The sequence below is a fragment of the Amborella trichopoda genome, chromosome 10 (genome assembly GCF_054954075.1).
Source record: "Amborella trichopoda isolate Santa Cruz 75 chromosome 10, AtrichopodaSantaCruz75HAP2 v2.0, whole genome shotgun sequence".
Classification (NCBI taxonomy): Eukaryota; Viridiplantae; Streptophyta; class Magnoliopsida; order Amborellales; family Amborellaceae; genus Amborella; species Amborella trichopoda.
This window is the reverse complement of record NC_142345.1, coordinates 31627406-31644449: the sequence shown is the minus strand read 5'-3', so window position 1 is coordinate 31644449 and position 17044 is coordinate 31627406. Positions and strand designations below refer to the sequence as shown.

The 17044-nt window shown below is 36.3% G+C and overlaps 1 protein-coding gene across 1 annotated transcript; it reads right to left on the bottom strand.

The window, feature by feature from the left end:
- Window positions 1–8048: 8048 nt before the first annotated feature.
- On the bottom strand, window positions 8049–16211 carry LOC18429793 (ABC transporter C family member 3-like). The gene is made up of 10 exons (XM_088848722.1): window positions 13614–16211; window positions 13324–13410; window positions 12517–13164; window positions 12131–12295; window positions 10471–10765; window positions 9970–10184; window positions 9107–9412; window positions 8940–9003; window positions 8527–8766; window positions 8049–8440 (listed from the first exon to the last, which is right to left on the bottom strand). Exons 1-10 carry the CDS (start codon window positions 16005–16007, stop codon window positions 8328–8330), a joined length of 4527 nt encoding a protein of 1508 aa, XP_088704848.1. The 5' UTR covers window positions 16008–16211; the 3' UTR covers window positions 8049–8327.
- Between the last annotated feature and the right edge of the window lie 833 nt (window positions 16212–17044).

The window sequence follows — 17044 nt, the reverse complement described above, 5'->3', positions numbered from 1 at the left end:
TAGATAAGCTAGAAACAATTTCTTCAACGTATGATTCCTCTTAATACATATTGCCACCAATCCCTCCATACATATTTGAGTTGGGCCCGCCATACATACTCAAGCTGGCCCTTGCCATGCATGTCTGAGCTAGGCCTACCATGCATGCCCATGTCATAACCACCAGGCATTCTAAACTTGCGTTCCCTCTAGTATGTTTCCTGTAAACTCATTTTTATGGTCATCTCCAAGTCATTATTATATTACTCTTTTGGATTATTCCCGCTTGATGACGTATATAAACTAGCTATCTCCTCTTTTATCATCTGCTTTGCAATTTTTTTTATCTTTGGTAGCCTTAAGAAATGCCGCCATCTGCTTTCTTACATTATTAGGGACACTATTGCATGCAAAAACATCTCCCTTAACCTCTGCCAAGTGTTGCTTGAACCTATATACCTCACTACTTAACACTCTTTTGTAGTAATTACAAATAATTTTATCTTTTTTGTTGGGATCAAATCTGACCCCATGTTGCCATGCAGGGTCTTAGGCATATCTTACCATAATTCAACTTTAATTTGTAAAAGGTTAAAAATTAACCTGACAGTTTAACATGAAAGTAATCACCATGTGTAGTGATAATATGTAAGGGTTGTTCATGAAGTTATATTTATTGTTAATGCAAAATACTTCTATTGACAAAAATGTTTTTAATTCCTATTGGGAAAAATAATTTATTTATGCAACATTATAGATAAAAAAAGCCTATATCAGCCACTGCATATAAAAAAAAAAAATTACATTGATATAGTATCAATAAAAAATATATTTACAATGGTATAGTAATTCACAATGCCAATGCATATGGACTTGTCACAAATCTTCATTTCGACAAACATGAATTAGTTCCTACCAAGAAAAAAAAAATATTTATGCAACATTATAGATAAAAAAATTTGTATCAGTCACACTTAGAATCAAGAAAAAAATTACATTAATATAGTCATCCATGATGCCACTACACGTATCTTTGATACAAAAAACATTTACAATGATATAGTCATTCACAATGCCACAAATAAAATTTACAATGATATTGTCGGCACGATGCCAACTCGATTGAAATGATCACAAATAGTCGTACATCTCAATTACAAATATGCAAGATAATATAATAAAAAATGCAAGCTCCAAACATGGCTACCACTCAATTTTTTTAATAATAAAATTGAAAAATGCAAGATAATATAATTATCATACATGCCACGATTTTTTTACAACGATATTCACTTTAATTCCTCATGATAATACAGTTTAACAACATGTATTTTTTGTATTAAAAATTTAAAAACTTAAAAATACATTTTTAATGCAAAAATGCATTAAAAATATAATACAATTTAACATCATGTATTTGTTAATGTATTGTTTTGCATTAACAACAAATTAAAAAATACAGTCTTCTATTAAAAATATAATAACATGCCACGATTTTTTTACAATGATATTCACTTTAACTCCTCATGATAATACAGTTTAAGAACATGTATTTTTTGCATTAAAATTTTAAAAAATTAAAAATACATTTTTAATGCAAAACTGCATTAAAAATATATTACAGTTGAACAACATGTATTTGTTAATGTATTTTTTTGCATTAAAAAATTAAAAAATACAGCTTTGCATTAAAAATATAATAACAAGTATTTTTTTGCATAAATAATCTATCAACATGTAATTTTTTGAACTAAAAATTTAACAATAAAAATTTAAAATATTGTTTAATTCCTCATGATAATAAAAAACTGGTCACAATTTTTTGAAAAATCATGATTTTTCAAAAAAATTGATCATGGATTAAAAAAAAAAAAAACGCAGTTCTTCACAGACCTACCTAACATCAGTAATTCCAACTAAAAAATCTGCCTCAAATCGAATAAATTACATCAAATTGAATATATGTTTTGATAAACAACACTATAAGGAATCAAAACCCTATAATATTAACACATTATTATCAAAATATTAAATAAAATTGATTGAATTGAGGAAAAAAAGAACAAACACAGTTCTTCCCAAACATCAGTCATTCAATCTCAAAAATCAAGCTCAAATTGAATAAATCAGATTAAATTGAATACATGTGATGATAAACAACATTATAACGAATCAAAACCCTATAAATTTAACACATTATTTGCAAAATATTTACTGAAATTGAGAGAATGGCAGAAAAAAAAAAAAAACTCAGTCTATTTTTATTTCACAGACATCAGTCTTTTTTTCTCAAAAATCCAACTCAAATTGAATAAATATAATCAAATTGAATACATGTGATGATAAACAACACTATAACGAATCAAAAGCCTATAAATTTAACATATTACTTGTAAAATATTGAGTGAATTTGATAGAATGGCAAAAAAAAAAAACAAACACAGTTCTTACCTATTTTTCGTGCACCTTGCCTTCAAATTTAAAATTGATATGTATTCCTCCAAAATAATCACAAATTATACACAAAAACTTCTAAACAAACACTCTGATGATCAATCACCCTGAAATTTTACAAAAAATGATGCGCTCTTTTGCTTGAAATCAATGATATGGAGGAAACCCTAAAACGCACTCTTCGATCCAAATTTTTTTGATCAAAATCCGTGTTTTTTCTATCTTTTATTGACTGAAATGGCTGAAAATTTTGAATTAAGGCCTGCAAGATTCGATTATAAGGCGGAAAAAGATAAAAAATGATAACAAAATGACAAAAAAAGATGAAATCCGTGAAGAATACTGTGCAGCCCATGTTCTTGGGCGAGACTCGGTGAAACTCGGTGATTCACTATTGGGAATCGCCCGGTTCTCTCTGGACACAGGTGATTCCTGCTTTTCTAGTGGAACTGGCACGGTGTCTGCCGATTCTCGAGTCGAACCGGACGACTCGGCGAGTTTTCAAACCCTAGGTATGAGTATGAAAAGTAAAAAGATATTGAGTCCCAAAAATAGTGCATCTTGCAACTTATTATCCAGACCGTCCATTTTCAAGATTTTCATATGTTTATAAACCTACTTGATTTTAACTATTTTTGGATTTTTAAATTTTACAATTAGACATGAAAATAGAATATGAGATAATTTCAAGAATTTTTTACACCAAAATTATATATATATATATATATATATATATATATATATATATATATATATATATATATATATAGGGTATGGTTTCTATAAGGTTGCAACCTTAAACAATCCAATTAAGGCGTACCTCCAAATTTTATTATAACATGTAATTTTATTGTAAAACATTCTTAGTATTATCTTAAAATCTATTTTCATAACTAATTATAAAATTTTAAATTTCAAAATTGGTTAAAATCAAGTAGATCTATAAATATATGAAAATCTTTAAAATGGACGGTCTAGATAATGTGTTGCAAGATGCACTATTTATGAGATTCAAAAACTTTTTTGTTTTCATATTCATAGATCTCAATGTCGATATGATTGATTAGAGGGATTTTTCTACATTAAAACAACATTTTCGATAGATTTTTGAGGTGCATATGTGATTCTACATTTTAAGGTTGCAACCTTATATAAACTTTTCCCATATATATATATATATATATATATATATATATATATATATATATATATATATATATATATATATATATATATATATATATATATAACAGACCCAAATTTGTTAAAAGTCCTAACCCTAAACCTTAAAACTCAAGGTTTTGATATGGACCCAGGTACTCAAAACTTGGCATTTGTTTACAGAATCTGTTACAAAGTAATGAATACTTTGTCCCCGAATGCTAGGCAAATAGACTTAAAAGGACAAACTGTATTTTCCAGACAAACATGAAAAAATCAAATTTAGTTATACCTAAGTCAATGACATGGTCTTTAGGTAAAATTACCATAACATTGGTCTTTACAAATTGAATCCCAAATTTAAAATCCTGAAAATAAAAACCACAACAAACTTACATTTCACAGATACAAAAGCTGATAAACAATTTCAACTGCTCAGGGATGTATTCAGGAACTTCTTCAAAAAGCAGTCCCACATACCAATTATTAGACCCTCACGCTTTTACAGAAGAGAAAAAACTGATGGCTAGATACACCACTAGATATACAAAAGAGAGAGGACTGTATAAGAGAGAGAGAGAGAGAACACCACTTAATATTCAGGTCTTATATATATCATTATAAATTTTATATATATATATATATATATATATATATATATATATATATATATATATATATATATAATGCTGGGATTAGCCCACTAGCTCATATGAACATATGCGTTCATCTGACGGTCACGACATCATTTCGTATTTGAATTTTAAGTTTTTTTTATGAATCTAAATAATATGATATTTTAGATGTGTATTCTTCAAAAATAGGAGAATCTAATAAAAATATCAAAAAAAAAATTGTAAAAAAAAATTTGACCAAAATACCCTTAAAATGTTATTGGGGTATTTTGATCAATTGATTTTTTTGCAAATTATTTTTAAAATATTTTTATTAGTTGGGCCTTGATGAGAAGAATTGACTCCTAAAATTTCAACTTATTTGAATTTGTAAAAAAAAAACTTAAAATTCAAACACGAAATGAGGTCGTGGTCGTCAAATTGGCCCAGATTCAATCTGGACCGTTGGGCTCATATGTTCATATGAGCTAGTGGGCTAATCTCAGCATTTTCTTGTATATATATATATATATATATATATATATATATATATATATATATATATATATATATATATGGAAAATATTTTTATAAGGTTGCAACCTTAAAATGTAGAATTAAGGATGCACATAAAAAAACTATCGGAATAGGTTGTTGTCATGTTAAAAAACCCTCTAATTGATCATCTCAACATCGAGTTGTATGAATATGAAAACAAAAAAATGATTTTGCAATACATTATCTAAACTGTCAATTTTAAAATATTTCATATGTTAATAGATCTACTTGATTTTAACTATTTTTGGAGTTTAAAATTTTATAATTAAATATGAAAATAGATTTCAGATAATGCTAATTATGTTTTACACCAAAGTTGCATATTATGATGAAATTTACAGGTGCGCCTTAAATGGATTGTTTAAGGTTGCAACCTTATATAAACCACACCATATTTTTATAGAGAAAATATCTTTTTATTTTTTATTTTTAACTTTTATATCTTATGAGACCCAAAAATTAAAAATATTACTTATAAGCAAAAAAGTCTTCATCTTTTCTATCTTACAACCCCCTAAACCCATTTGACCATGTATTATTGACCTCAACAACTTATAAAATGAATCCTTTCCCTCAAAACCTAACCTCTAACATACACCAACTCTCTCTCTAAACTCAATCTCTCCCTCTCTCTAAACTTAGCCACCACCATCCACCACTCTTTGAACCGCGAGCACTCGGTCTCTCCCTCTCTCTCTAAACTTAGCCACCACCATCCGCCACTCTCTGAACCGTGAGTTCTCAGTCTCTCCCTCTCTCTCTCTCTAAACTTAGCCACCACCATCCGCCACTCTCTCAACCGCGAGCACCACCCCGTCTGCCACCGCCACTTTATACACAAACCCTCGTTTTCCCTCTCCAAAGCATACACAACCCCTTCGTCAATAACCCTTAAACCCCCGCTTTCTCCCCATTTCTTCACTTTTCCGGCAACCCCCTCTACTTTTATGGCAAAAAAAAGCTGCCAAGATGACGAGAGCATGGCTCCGGCCAAAATAAACACCATTGGGCATTGCCTTCGCTTTGGTGTCACCTTTTATGGCTTATTTAAAAGGACCTTTGAAATTTTCCCCCAAATTTCCAGCCAAAATCGCGACCTCTAAAACTTCACATGGCTTATGTAAAGGGAAGCCACATAGAGTATAGTTCCCGAAAAAAGCAGTTAGTCCTTCATCCATAACCCTTAAACCCCCACTTCTCACTTTTCTGGCAACCTTCTATACTTTTATGGCAAAAAAAAGCTACCAAGATGACAAGAGCAGCGGCTCTGGCCAAAATCAGTACCATTCGGCCTTGCCTTCGCTTTGATGTCACCTTTTTTGGCTTATTTAAAGAAACTTTTGAAATTTTTGGCCAAAATCAGCCCCAAATTTTCGGCCAAAATTGTGACCTTGAAACTTCACATGGCTTATTTAAAGAGAAGCCACACGGGTTATAGTTCCTAGAAAAAGTAGTTGGTCCTTCATCCATATCCCTTAAACCCCCACTTTCCCCCCACTTCTCATTTTCCGGCAACCCTTTCTACTTTTATGGCAAAAAAACACTGCCAAGATGACGAGAGCAGCAGCTCCGGCCAAAATCGGCACCATTGGGCCTTGCCTTCGCTTGGGTGTCACCTTTTTTGGCTTATTTAAAGGGACTTTTGAAATTTCCAGCCAAAATCAGCACCAAAATTTCGGCCAAAATTGTGACCTCTGAAACTTCACATGGCTTATTTCAAGGGAAGCCGCAAGGGTTACAGTTCCCGGAAAAAGCAGTTGGTCCTTCATCCATAACCCTTAAACCCCCGCTTTCTCCCCACTTCTCACTTTTCCGGCAACCCTATCTACTTTTATGGCAAAAAAACATTGCCAAGATGACGAGAGCAACGGCTCCGGCCAAATTTCCGGCAAAAATTACGACCTCTGAAACTTCACATGGCTTATTTAAAGGGAAGCCGTACAGGTTACGGTTTCCGAAAAAAACAATTGGTCCTTGGTTTACGAAGTTTCCAGCGGCCAGAATCCAGCCACGAAGGTCATTGTGGGTAAGATCCAAGCTAACCAAAATAGGGAGATTTCCTAAAGCTTCATGGATTCTACCTGAAAATATATTGTAGAAGAGGTTTAAAGTCCCAGAAATTTGTCTTAGCTTGCCAATATCTTTTGGGATTGAGCCTTTAAAAGGTTATCTGATAGAAAGATAAATGGAGGGTGTAGGTCAACAGGTTTAGAGAGAGAGAGGGCGTAGGTTAACAGTTAGTTAGAAGTTAGGTTTTGAAAGAAGAGAGTTATTTTATAAGTTGTTGAGATCAATAATACATGGTCTAATGGGTTTAAAGGAGCTGTAAGATAGAAAATATGGATACCTTTTGCTTCCAAGTAATATTTTCAATTATTGGGTTTCATGAGATATAGAAGTTAAAATAAGGGGATATGGAGATATTTTTCCTACTTTGTAATTACTACAAGGTTAACAGTTTAAAAAAAAAGAAAAAAAAACCAGCGGTTAGAGTGGCATTCCTTAGCAAGAGCCAAAATGGGAAATTGTTCTTACCCATAATCAAAACTTTTGCACAGAGCTGAATCAAAGAGTGTAAGATGGCCTTTCTCTGTCGTACAACTTTAGTTTAAAAAAAATAACTATTGCTCAAACTTTTGAAAAAGAATTTACGATTCCAAACAAGGTAAAAACTTCAATTTTGCAGAAACAAAGTTGACCATTTGCTTCAAAAATTGACCGAGAGTTATGAAATGCTCCGGTGGTCATCGAAGTGTTAGGAATTTCAAGATGCAATTGGTTCCTAATGCTCTCTCATACAACCAAGCCAGGTGGAGCATTATAAAATCTTCTCCAAGTTGCATGCTCAAAAGGAGCCTCCTAAAACATAAACACACACAGATCTGCCTCCTAAAACATAAACACACACCGATCTACCTTCCATGTTCACTTCGGGAATATTTGAAGAAAATATTGTTTTATGTCAACTGCTGTGGAACTAAATTTCAGTTATAAAGAGATTCTTTGTTAATAGCAGCGAGAAGTCGTCTGATCATGGTCCAAAGTCAGGTCTCTATGTAAGGCCATTGAGATTAACCGCCGTGTGAATTAGTGATACCCACTTCAAGTACCCAGAAGCCCCAAATCTCTCTTCCAAGTCCCCATGGTGCTAAATGCTAACTGAATTTCACACTCATAAACCCATAGAGAGGCTTGTTTCCAGATCCTATAAGACTTAAAACTTCACTTAGCATACTTTGCTTTAGCTTGAAAAACACCAACAGAAGGAAAATAGAGCAACTATTTTGAAAAATCCTTTAAAATACTAAGGGTACGAGCTCTCTCAAACATATGACTAAGCAATGAAACATTTCGTTATACACCAAAAAAACCCTCTTGACTTTCAAAATGGTAAAACAAGTATTTGAAGACCATCAGCATTTGCACTGTAGGTTCATATCTGACTGTGGAAGGGTGCTTGAGTTCACACCTTCCTTTATTGCACACTGCCTACAGGGTGCATCCAATAACTTCGAATTTGCATCATCGTCATCCTCATATCATAATCACACTACAGATGGATCATTTTTCCGAACAAGTGCTCGATCTCATGGTGTACTCTGCCACAAGTTTAGCAAAATAGGAAGACTTGTTTTCTAACAACACGGAAGGAGAATCAAATTCAGCCACAATGCCTGCTCAAAAACAATGTATTAGAATAAGCATTAAAAAGAAGATGACTCCATGATACAAAAGCAATGCATTTTAAATTTATACTGACCATTGTCAAGCAGCAAGACCATGTCACTATCAAGAACAGTTGCAATACGATGAGCTATGGTTATAACAGTACAATCAGAGAAGTGTTTCCTGATGGTTTGCTGGATACGGCTGTCAGTTGCGGTGTCAACCGAGGCAGTTGCTTCATCCAACACCAACACTTTACTCTTCTTTAGAAGCACTCTCCCTAAGCACAACAACTGCCTCTGACCCACACTCCAGTTCTCTCCATTCTCTGACACTGCAAAGTATGTATATATACATCATGAGAAGCTAAACTTCACAAAGCTGTCTTCATATTCTGAAGGTTGCTTGTATAAGACATTAGGATGCATGTTTGTGTGTGTGTGCGCGCTTAGAAGTGACATGTAACGGAGAGGGATGAAGTTAACAAAACAAAGAAAAAGAACCCACCTAAGGACTCCAATTTTAGGTCCTTTTGCCTGACTTCCTCTCCGAGCTGGCATTTATCTAGAGCCTGAATTAGGAAATAGTTGCCCAACAAAACTTATTTTTGCATGAAAACCAAAAGGCAAGGTCAAGTAAAATTATATGAACTAAGCACGGATCTAACAACTCACCTGCCAAATCTCACCATCAGAGTACTCTTCTAAGGGGTCCAGGTTACTTCTGATGGTTCCCTCAAACATGGTGGGATCTTGAGGAATGATGCTTAGTCTGGAGCGCAGGTCATGGAGTCCTATACAGGAGATGTCAATACCATCCATGAGAATTTGGCCTCCGACGGGGTCCACGATCCTGAAGAGGACTTGAATGAGAGTGGATTTTCCACTGCCAGTCCGACCAACAATCCCCGTCTTCAACCCTCCAGGGAATGTACATGTAATGCCTCTCAAAACTAAAGGTAGTTGTGGGGCATACCGGACCTGAACAAACAAAATGCATAGGTCACTCTCTATAACCATAAAATTCTTTTCTATATAGGTAATCTTGGTTTTGACCACCGGGCCTCCCATTACGTGAATCTCCCAGCCCTGGGGAACTCTCTCTCTCTCTCTCTCTCTCTCTCTCTCTCTCTCTCTCGGAAATGAATTTAGACGGTGACATGCCTGCCAAAGAAGTAGACCAAACCGGGCCCACTTATTTCCTTATTTCCTTTCTTTGGTAGATTCAACTGTACATAGACTCATTTTTGTGTAGGATGGATTCTTCTACATATAGTTTAATTTGATACTAATCTGCTAAAACACTAACTATACTGGAAGAAATAGGCAAAACATGGCATCCACTTTTTTGTTATAAACAAATCACAATTTCAGAATTTCTTTTTAAAATGATAATGCTGTCCTTTTAAGGAAAGAAGAATAAAAATGAATCCTATTCATACCAGAAAAGAACATCAACAAAACAAAAGATAAATCATCTCTCTCTCTCTCTCTCTCTCTCGCACACACACACAAATATTCATTCTTTCAAGTGTTACCTGCAAATCATGAATTTTGACTTCCCCAATTAAGGGCCAGTTAGGGTCTGGCCTGCTTTCTTCTATTAGAAGAGGAGGTTCACTAGGCATACTTGAATATTGAAAAATTCTCTCCACTGATATCATCTTGTTCTCAAGGTTGCATAGGTTCCATATAACCCATGCCTGTAGCATGTTCAGGTTCAGTCCATATGTCACAGCTAAGCCGGCAATGCCTGAAAATAAGGCGAGGTCAAATTTCTGATCTGTGCCTTCCTTTCTGCGTCTTGTGCCCATAATTAAGTGAAAATAAAGTAGAATCATAAGGACAATGGAAAACCAGACTCCATTCAGCTTATCACTGTCGGATTTCAATGGACAATAAAGGAGAGTGAGAACCGTTGGAACAGGATATGACCAGCGCTCACTCTCCATCAAAGCCCACCATTGCATTGGACAGTGATGACTCCCTGGACAGGGAATGGAAAAGGTAATCGATAAAAGTTCTCAATATGGGCCTACCAGGATCGATAATTCCCTCAGGCAAAGTGACCAAGAAAACTAATGAGAAAGCAAATGTTAAGGATGAGAGCAAATCCAATCGGAAACAGAGCCATTCCATTGCACCCGCATTGTAAAACTTAGGTCTGGAATATGCATCTATCAGCTTTAGATTGGTGGTCATGAATCTTGATTCCTTATCAAAACTCCTGATGGTCGTTGAACCTGATAATGACTCGGCAAAATACTGTATGATTGGAGCTTTGCACACCCCAACCAACCGAGCTAATTCCCTGGCAGTTGGTATGTAGTATTGCTGTTAAACAAAGACATGGGCCAAGAGAATCAGAATAAGAAATTTTTCCTAACAAAGTAAAAATTCACAGAATCTTCAGAAGAATAACAAGAAATGAAGTTTCCAGACAATGGGGAGCAAGAATTGAATGATTGAGTGCCACATCGTGCAGACCTAAAATAAAAGGTCAGAAGATAGATTTTAAGAAAGGGCAGATCTATTCACTCTATTAATAACCGAGCCTAATCTGATGTATCCAGTATTCACAAAATCGAACCGGAACGGTTAACCAGAAAATGGGCCCGGAAGCAGATTAACCGGCCTAACCGGTAAACTGGTTGATTCAACCGCTCTAACAGGGCAAGTCCCAAGCGGTCAAAAAAGTGTTGAAGAAAATAAAAAAAATACAAAAAAAAAAATACTGCTAAAATATGAAAAGCATATAAAGAATGATTAAAACAAAACATATTCAAATGAAGTTGAAAATTACTAAAAAAAATGGATTTTAATGAATCAATTTTAAAAAATAGATCGCCCGGTTTTGCGAACACTGGATGTATCATAAGGTATTTGCCTTTTCTATTGATTCCTATGGAAATCTTCAAAAGAATAACAAGAGATGAAGTTTGCAGACTATGGGGAGCAAGAATTGAACGATTGAGTGCCACATCGTGCACACCTAAAATAAAAGGTAGAATGATGAAAGTGTGATTTCTTATGTCTTTGAAATCTTGAGACAATTCAGGGAAATCCACTGATTGCATCAAATGTTAAGTGGCCAAATAAGAACTCAGAATTCCTTCGATAGTCAATCCTTCTTTTTTTTGCCACTCCACAAGGTTTATAGGACAGTAATCAATACCACACATTTCAGAGAGAGGTCAGAAACCAATTCCAACGACTGAGCCCTATAAGAACTGCCAAGCTCTAAATTAGGAGGAAATAACTGAGATCATAAGGAAGTAGATCAATGTAGGAAATTGTCAATGCTCAAGCACATCGACAACCTCGTAGAACTTGAACATTAAAAACTCCAACATATTTATACAACTCCACAACTAATATCAATATTCCTGCATAGCCAGATTGATTGAAATGAAATTAGGATTTATATGAAAGAAATGACAAGAGAAACACCAAGAGGTATTTGATTATGATTGTTTACATTTCACTTTATTGGTCTAATCTAAATTCAATAAAGCTGATATCAGTTTGAACTTTCTTCATGGTCCTACTTGCTAAAATGATCCTCCAATGACATATTTACTCATATTTCAGATTCTCTCAGAATGATGGGAGGTTCATCTCTAAGAAAAGTCATAAAAAGGTGGAACCATAACAAAGTGCTGGCCATTTCAATTTTAACAGCAAGGTAGAATGCATTACCTGGTACCAAATAGAGACAGCAATCACAGGGAGGAACACAATGAAAACCTGCCAGGCAACCTGTGACATAACCGCAATAATACCAAGAAGTTGGATTACTGAAAAAGCAAAGGCTCCAATCTGGAAAGGTATTGACATATCCACTGCGCTTTGATCAGTTGATGCCTGCAATAAGTAAGGACCATTTGGTATACCACATACCCAGAAAAAAAGAAACAAAGACACACACACACACATGCATGCACATGAACGCACGCACACACACACACACAAAAGAACATTCTGTAGAAACCACCAAACCCAACTTGAGTTTCCCCAAACCAAGGTTTCTGCAGTCTGAATTAACAAAAAATTCAGCTACATTGAAGCGAAGCATTAAAACTCACCCTGTTCAGGATACGTCCAGTTGGTGTGGAATCAAAGAATGACATTGGAGAACGAAATATAGACAGATGCATCTTCTCAAACAGATTGGCAGCGGTCTTGTACACAGCAGTCGCAAGAAGCAAAGCCCTTGCAAGGACACAGAAGGAACTACCCACTGCCAAAGAAACATAAATTAGTAGCAGAAGCAAGGGGCTAACTGTTGGTTCAGAATCCTCTGAGACAGGGGTTGCCCAAGCCATCCAGAAATTGCTACCAATCTGAAGGATTTGGAAAAGGATCTGAGCCATCAATATAAGTGGAATGAGAGCTCCTCCATATGCAGCTGTGATGTATTTCCAATAAACTGAAAACCCAACACTCCCCTTCTCCCTCTCCTCTTCCTGAATAAGCTGTCCCTTGTTCTGGCTCTCAACTACTGGTTCATTTACTCTACCTACCTGAACATCCAGTTTTGGCTCAGCACTTGTGGAGGTTTTCACTGTGTTTTGAGAACTCTCTAAATTACTAAACTCCTGTTTTCCGAGGTTAACAGAATCAATGGATTCGAGGGCCTTCTTGTGAGCATCAACCAGTTCCATGAAATCAGTTCCAGAGCTTAGAATGCTGTCATACTTCCCAGCTTGGGTAATCCTCCCATCACGTATAACCTACACAAAATTCACAGTGTACTGGTTTATAAGTAGTTCAGAAAAATGCATGAGCTTTCTCTAATAGTTCAAAAGCCATTTGTAAATCAAGTTGTCCACGTATAGCAGTTTGAAACTTTGAAGTAATGCAGAGAGATATTAGAAAGAAAAGCAACTCACCAGCACAATATCTGCAGCAGGTAAGAACTCCACCTGGTGTGTCACATATATCACAGTTTTTGAAGCCAAAAACCCGAGCAAGCACTCCTACAAGGACAGAAACTAATCAGACAAATGGACTAAAGAATCTCAAGAAAGTTAAACTTAAAAGACAAGGAAAACCTACAACAGGAAAGCATAGAAATTGAATAGAGCAGATAAATATAATTTATTAAGAAAATGCAGTTTCATGGCAACAGAAATGTGCTCAGTAACTTAATAGCTAATCAATCAATTAGTTTAAGAATCACCTCAAAGAGATGGGTTCCTGTATGGGCATCAACAGCACTGAAGGGATCGTCAAACAGATAGATATCGGCATCTTGATATATAGCACGTGCAATCTGTATCCTCTGCTTTTGTCCACCACTCAGATTGATTCCTCTCTCGCCTATGACTGTCTGATCTCCAAATGGTAAAATCTCAAGATCCTTCTTCAATGCACAAGCTTCAAGAACACGTTCATATTTATCTCTCTCCATCTCCTTCCCAAACAATATATTTTCTTCAATCTTCCCACTCTGAATCCAAGGAGATTGAGCCACATAAGCCTTTGTTCCACGCACTTTTACATTCCCTGAGACCTTGGGAACCTCTCCAAGAATGCAAGAGAGCAAGCTCGACTTGCCCGAACCAACGGTACCACAAACTGCCACTCTCATGCCATGTAGGACCTGAAAATTCAAGTCTTTCAGGGTGGGGGTTGGAGAAGAACTGTCCCAAGAGAAAGACCCATTGCTTACTTCTATGGCAATCTCAGAAGAATGCCTTTGGAGCTTCTCAACTGCATCACTTTGAAGATCTCCGAGGCGAAGAAATGCAGCAATTCTATCAAGAGAAACCTTGGTTTGAACTATCATGGATATGGTATCAGGGAGATTGTAAATGGGTTCTTGAAGAACCCTGAAAGTGGCGAGAGCCGATAAAATTTTACCTGATTTAAGAGGGATGCCCAGAGGCAGGCAAGCTCCGAAGGTGACCACAGAGACAAAACTTGGAGCACCCCAAAAAACAAAGGTGCTCATGGCCTCCGTGTAAAGAAACTTCCATAACCAGCTCGATTCAACCTTCCTCAAGTCGATGATCTTCGAGAGAAACCTCATCTCCCATCCCTGAAGTTTGAGGATTCTCATGTTCCTTAGTATTTCAGACATGGCTTTCATCCTCTTGTCCTTAGATTCCATGAGCTTGTCTTGGTACTTCTCTTGAAGAATCCCCAAAGGAACGTTGGCAAGCATCACAAGAATGGTGGCAACCAAGGCAGCCACAGAGGCAAGGCCAAGGCACCTGTATAAAATCAATAGAGCAAAAAGCACTTGAACCGGGACCATCCAAAGGTCATGAATATACCAACTGAATTCACCGATCCTCTCTGCGTCCACGCTCATGAAATTGATTATCTCGCCGCTCGTATGGCTCTGCCTCGATTGGCTAGAGAGAGAAAGTCCCTTTCGATAAATCATGGCAACCAGGGCTGCTCTGTTACGAATGCCAACTTGCTGTAATATGAAAAACCAGCGCGTTTGGGCGAGGGACTCAACCAATTTAGAGAAGAAGAATGCAAAGACCAGGAAGTATCCTTGGTTCTCAAACTGCTGAATCCCATTGAGATACTGGACGAAGCTTTCGATGAGATAAGGACCCACATAAGAGGCACATGTGTATAAGAGAGCCAAGAAACCAGTGATGAAGACTTCTCTCCAGACTGAGATTACCAAAGCTCGAGTTAGTTGCCATGTGCTCACCGCATTGCCTTCAAGCATCTCTCTAACCACAGGGTAAACCCCATTAACACTATCTGGCTCTGCAAGCTCGGGGACATCATCGAGGTCCAATGCTTTTTTGTAGCCCTTTGTTAACAATGGATTCATCCAAGAGAAGGTGAAAACGCTAAAGAGACCTGCAGTTGCATAAGGTCTCCTTTCACCATCTTCTCCTGGTTTTCTTTCAACAAATGTCCCATTCAGCAGAGGTTCTCTAATAGTGGTTTCTTCACAGTTAGGATTTCGAATGGTTACGAAGAACCCCATATAACAGAGAAGAGAGGCGCAGAGAATCGTGAACCCATCGACATATAAGTAGTAGAGGGGAATCAATTGGAGACTGGGACGAAATGCGAAGAAGTCATGAATGGAGATGGTTAGAGAAAGAATTAAGAAACAAAGCCACCATATCCTCAACAAGAGAGAGAACTTGTTTCCTCCCCCCTTGGGTAAATGCGAGTGCAAATAAGCCGAGGTTACAGACCAAGCCAAGGTTCTGATGATCAAATCGGATTCAATTGCAATGAACGACTTCATTCCTCCTCCTCCACCTCGAAAGAAAATGAAATTGAAAACCGAAAGAAAGGCATAAAGCGCAGACAATGCGAAGCACAGGAAGAGGCTAAGCTTGTAATGAAGACTGAACCTGGGTTTTGACAAGGTTTCTAATTGAGAACTCTCGAGCCTCTTTCCAGCCAAAACAAAGACAACACATGCAAAAACACCCAAATGAAAAACAGAAGAAAGGGCATGAAGAAGAAAAAGAGAACCATTTGAAGAGAAGTACTCCATCCCAACTTCACTGGTTCGAACATAGAATGATTGAAACCGGCCTGAAAACTCAACCACATTCCTCCAAATTTGATTCATGGCTTCTCCCATTCTATTTAACCTAACCCAATCTAAAAAAATGGAAAAACGAAGAGAGAGAGAGAGAGAGAGAGAGAGAGAGAGAGAGCAAATCAGTTGCTTGGGAGTTGGCAGGTTTAAATGGAGGAGGAAGCTTGGGGAGCACGGAGGTCGTAGGGTCAAAAGGTCAAGGCAGGGCCAGAGATGGTTGGGTCATGAGGTCAAGGCGGAAATAGGCATTCGAAATCCACCCTCCTTTTTATACTAGCGCCAAAATATTTCATGCTCCTGCAGGATCGTACTGTTGCATTACTATTATTATTATTATTATTATTATTATTGAGCTGAAACCGATGAATGAGATTTTGAGATCCAAGTTTTTTTATTATTTAATATCTCAAACTAATCCCTTTAAGACGAATTTCTATATCGCACTATCTATGTACTTGAGAAAAAAAGATATTTCTAGATAACTATCCGGATGAGCAGTGCTGATTAGCAAAATCAAATATGAGATTTTCTAATTACCCAAAAAAAATTAAAAAATTTCTAAAATGGGTAGGGGCTTCTATTCCCCAATTATCTACCAAAAAATAAAAATTGAGAATTTCTCTATCTTATGATTCAAGATAACTTTGAATCTCTTAAACGGGTACGGCTTCTATTCCCCACTGATTTACCGAAAAAAAAAAATATTGAAAATTTCTCTATTGATTAATTCAATATAATTGTCAATCTCTTTTTGTTATTTTTTCTTTTTAATTAAACTTGGAAGATGGGCCCTATCCATTTTTTCAAGTAGATTGGGAGTTACCTTTTCTGAAATTATCAATGGGGTGATATTAACAGTGGAATCTACTGACTAGAGTGTGGACCCATGCCCGTTCCCTAATTGCGAATGTCCCCTTCCCTCGAATCTCTTAAATAGGTTTGAGGTAGCATGGAATATGCTCCATCCGAGGACCATAGTAAACACACTTTACTAAATAAAGAGCATGTTTACTATATACTCCATGGGCGCATAATGTAAATTTAGTCTCTTAGAAGACCATGAAAGGCACGATTTTTAA

Coding starts and splice junctions, on each gene's coding strand:
- LOC18429793 (XM_088848722.1), bottom strand. CDS start 16,007: ATGGGAGAAGCCATGAATCAAATTTGGAGGAATGTGGTTGAGTTTTCA. Junction 13,411..13,613: donor CAGGAACCCATCTCTTTGAG/GTGATTCTTAAA, acceptor CTGTCCTTGTAG/GAGTGCTTGCTCGGGTTTTT. Junction 13,165..13,323: donor CTGCTGCAGATATTGTGCTG/GTGAGTTGCTTT, acceptor AATTTTGTGTAG/GTTATACGTGATGGGAGGAT.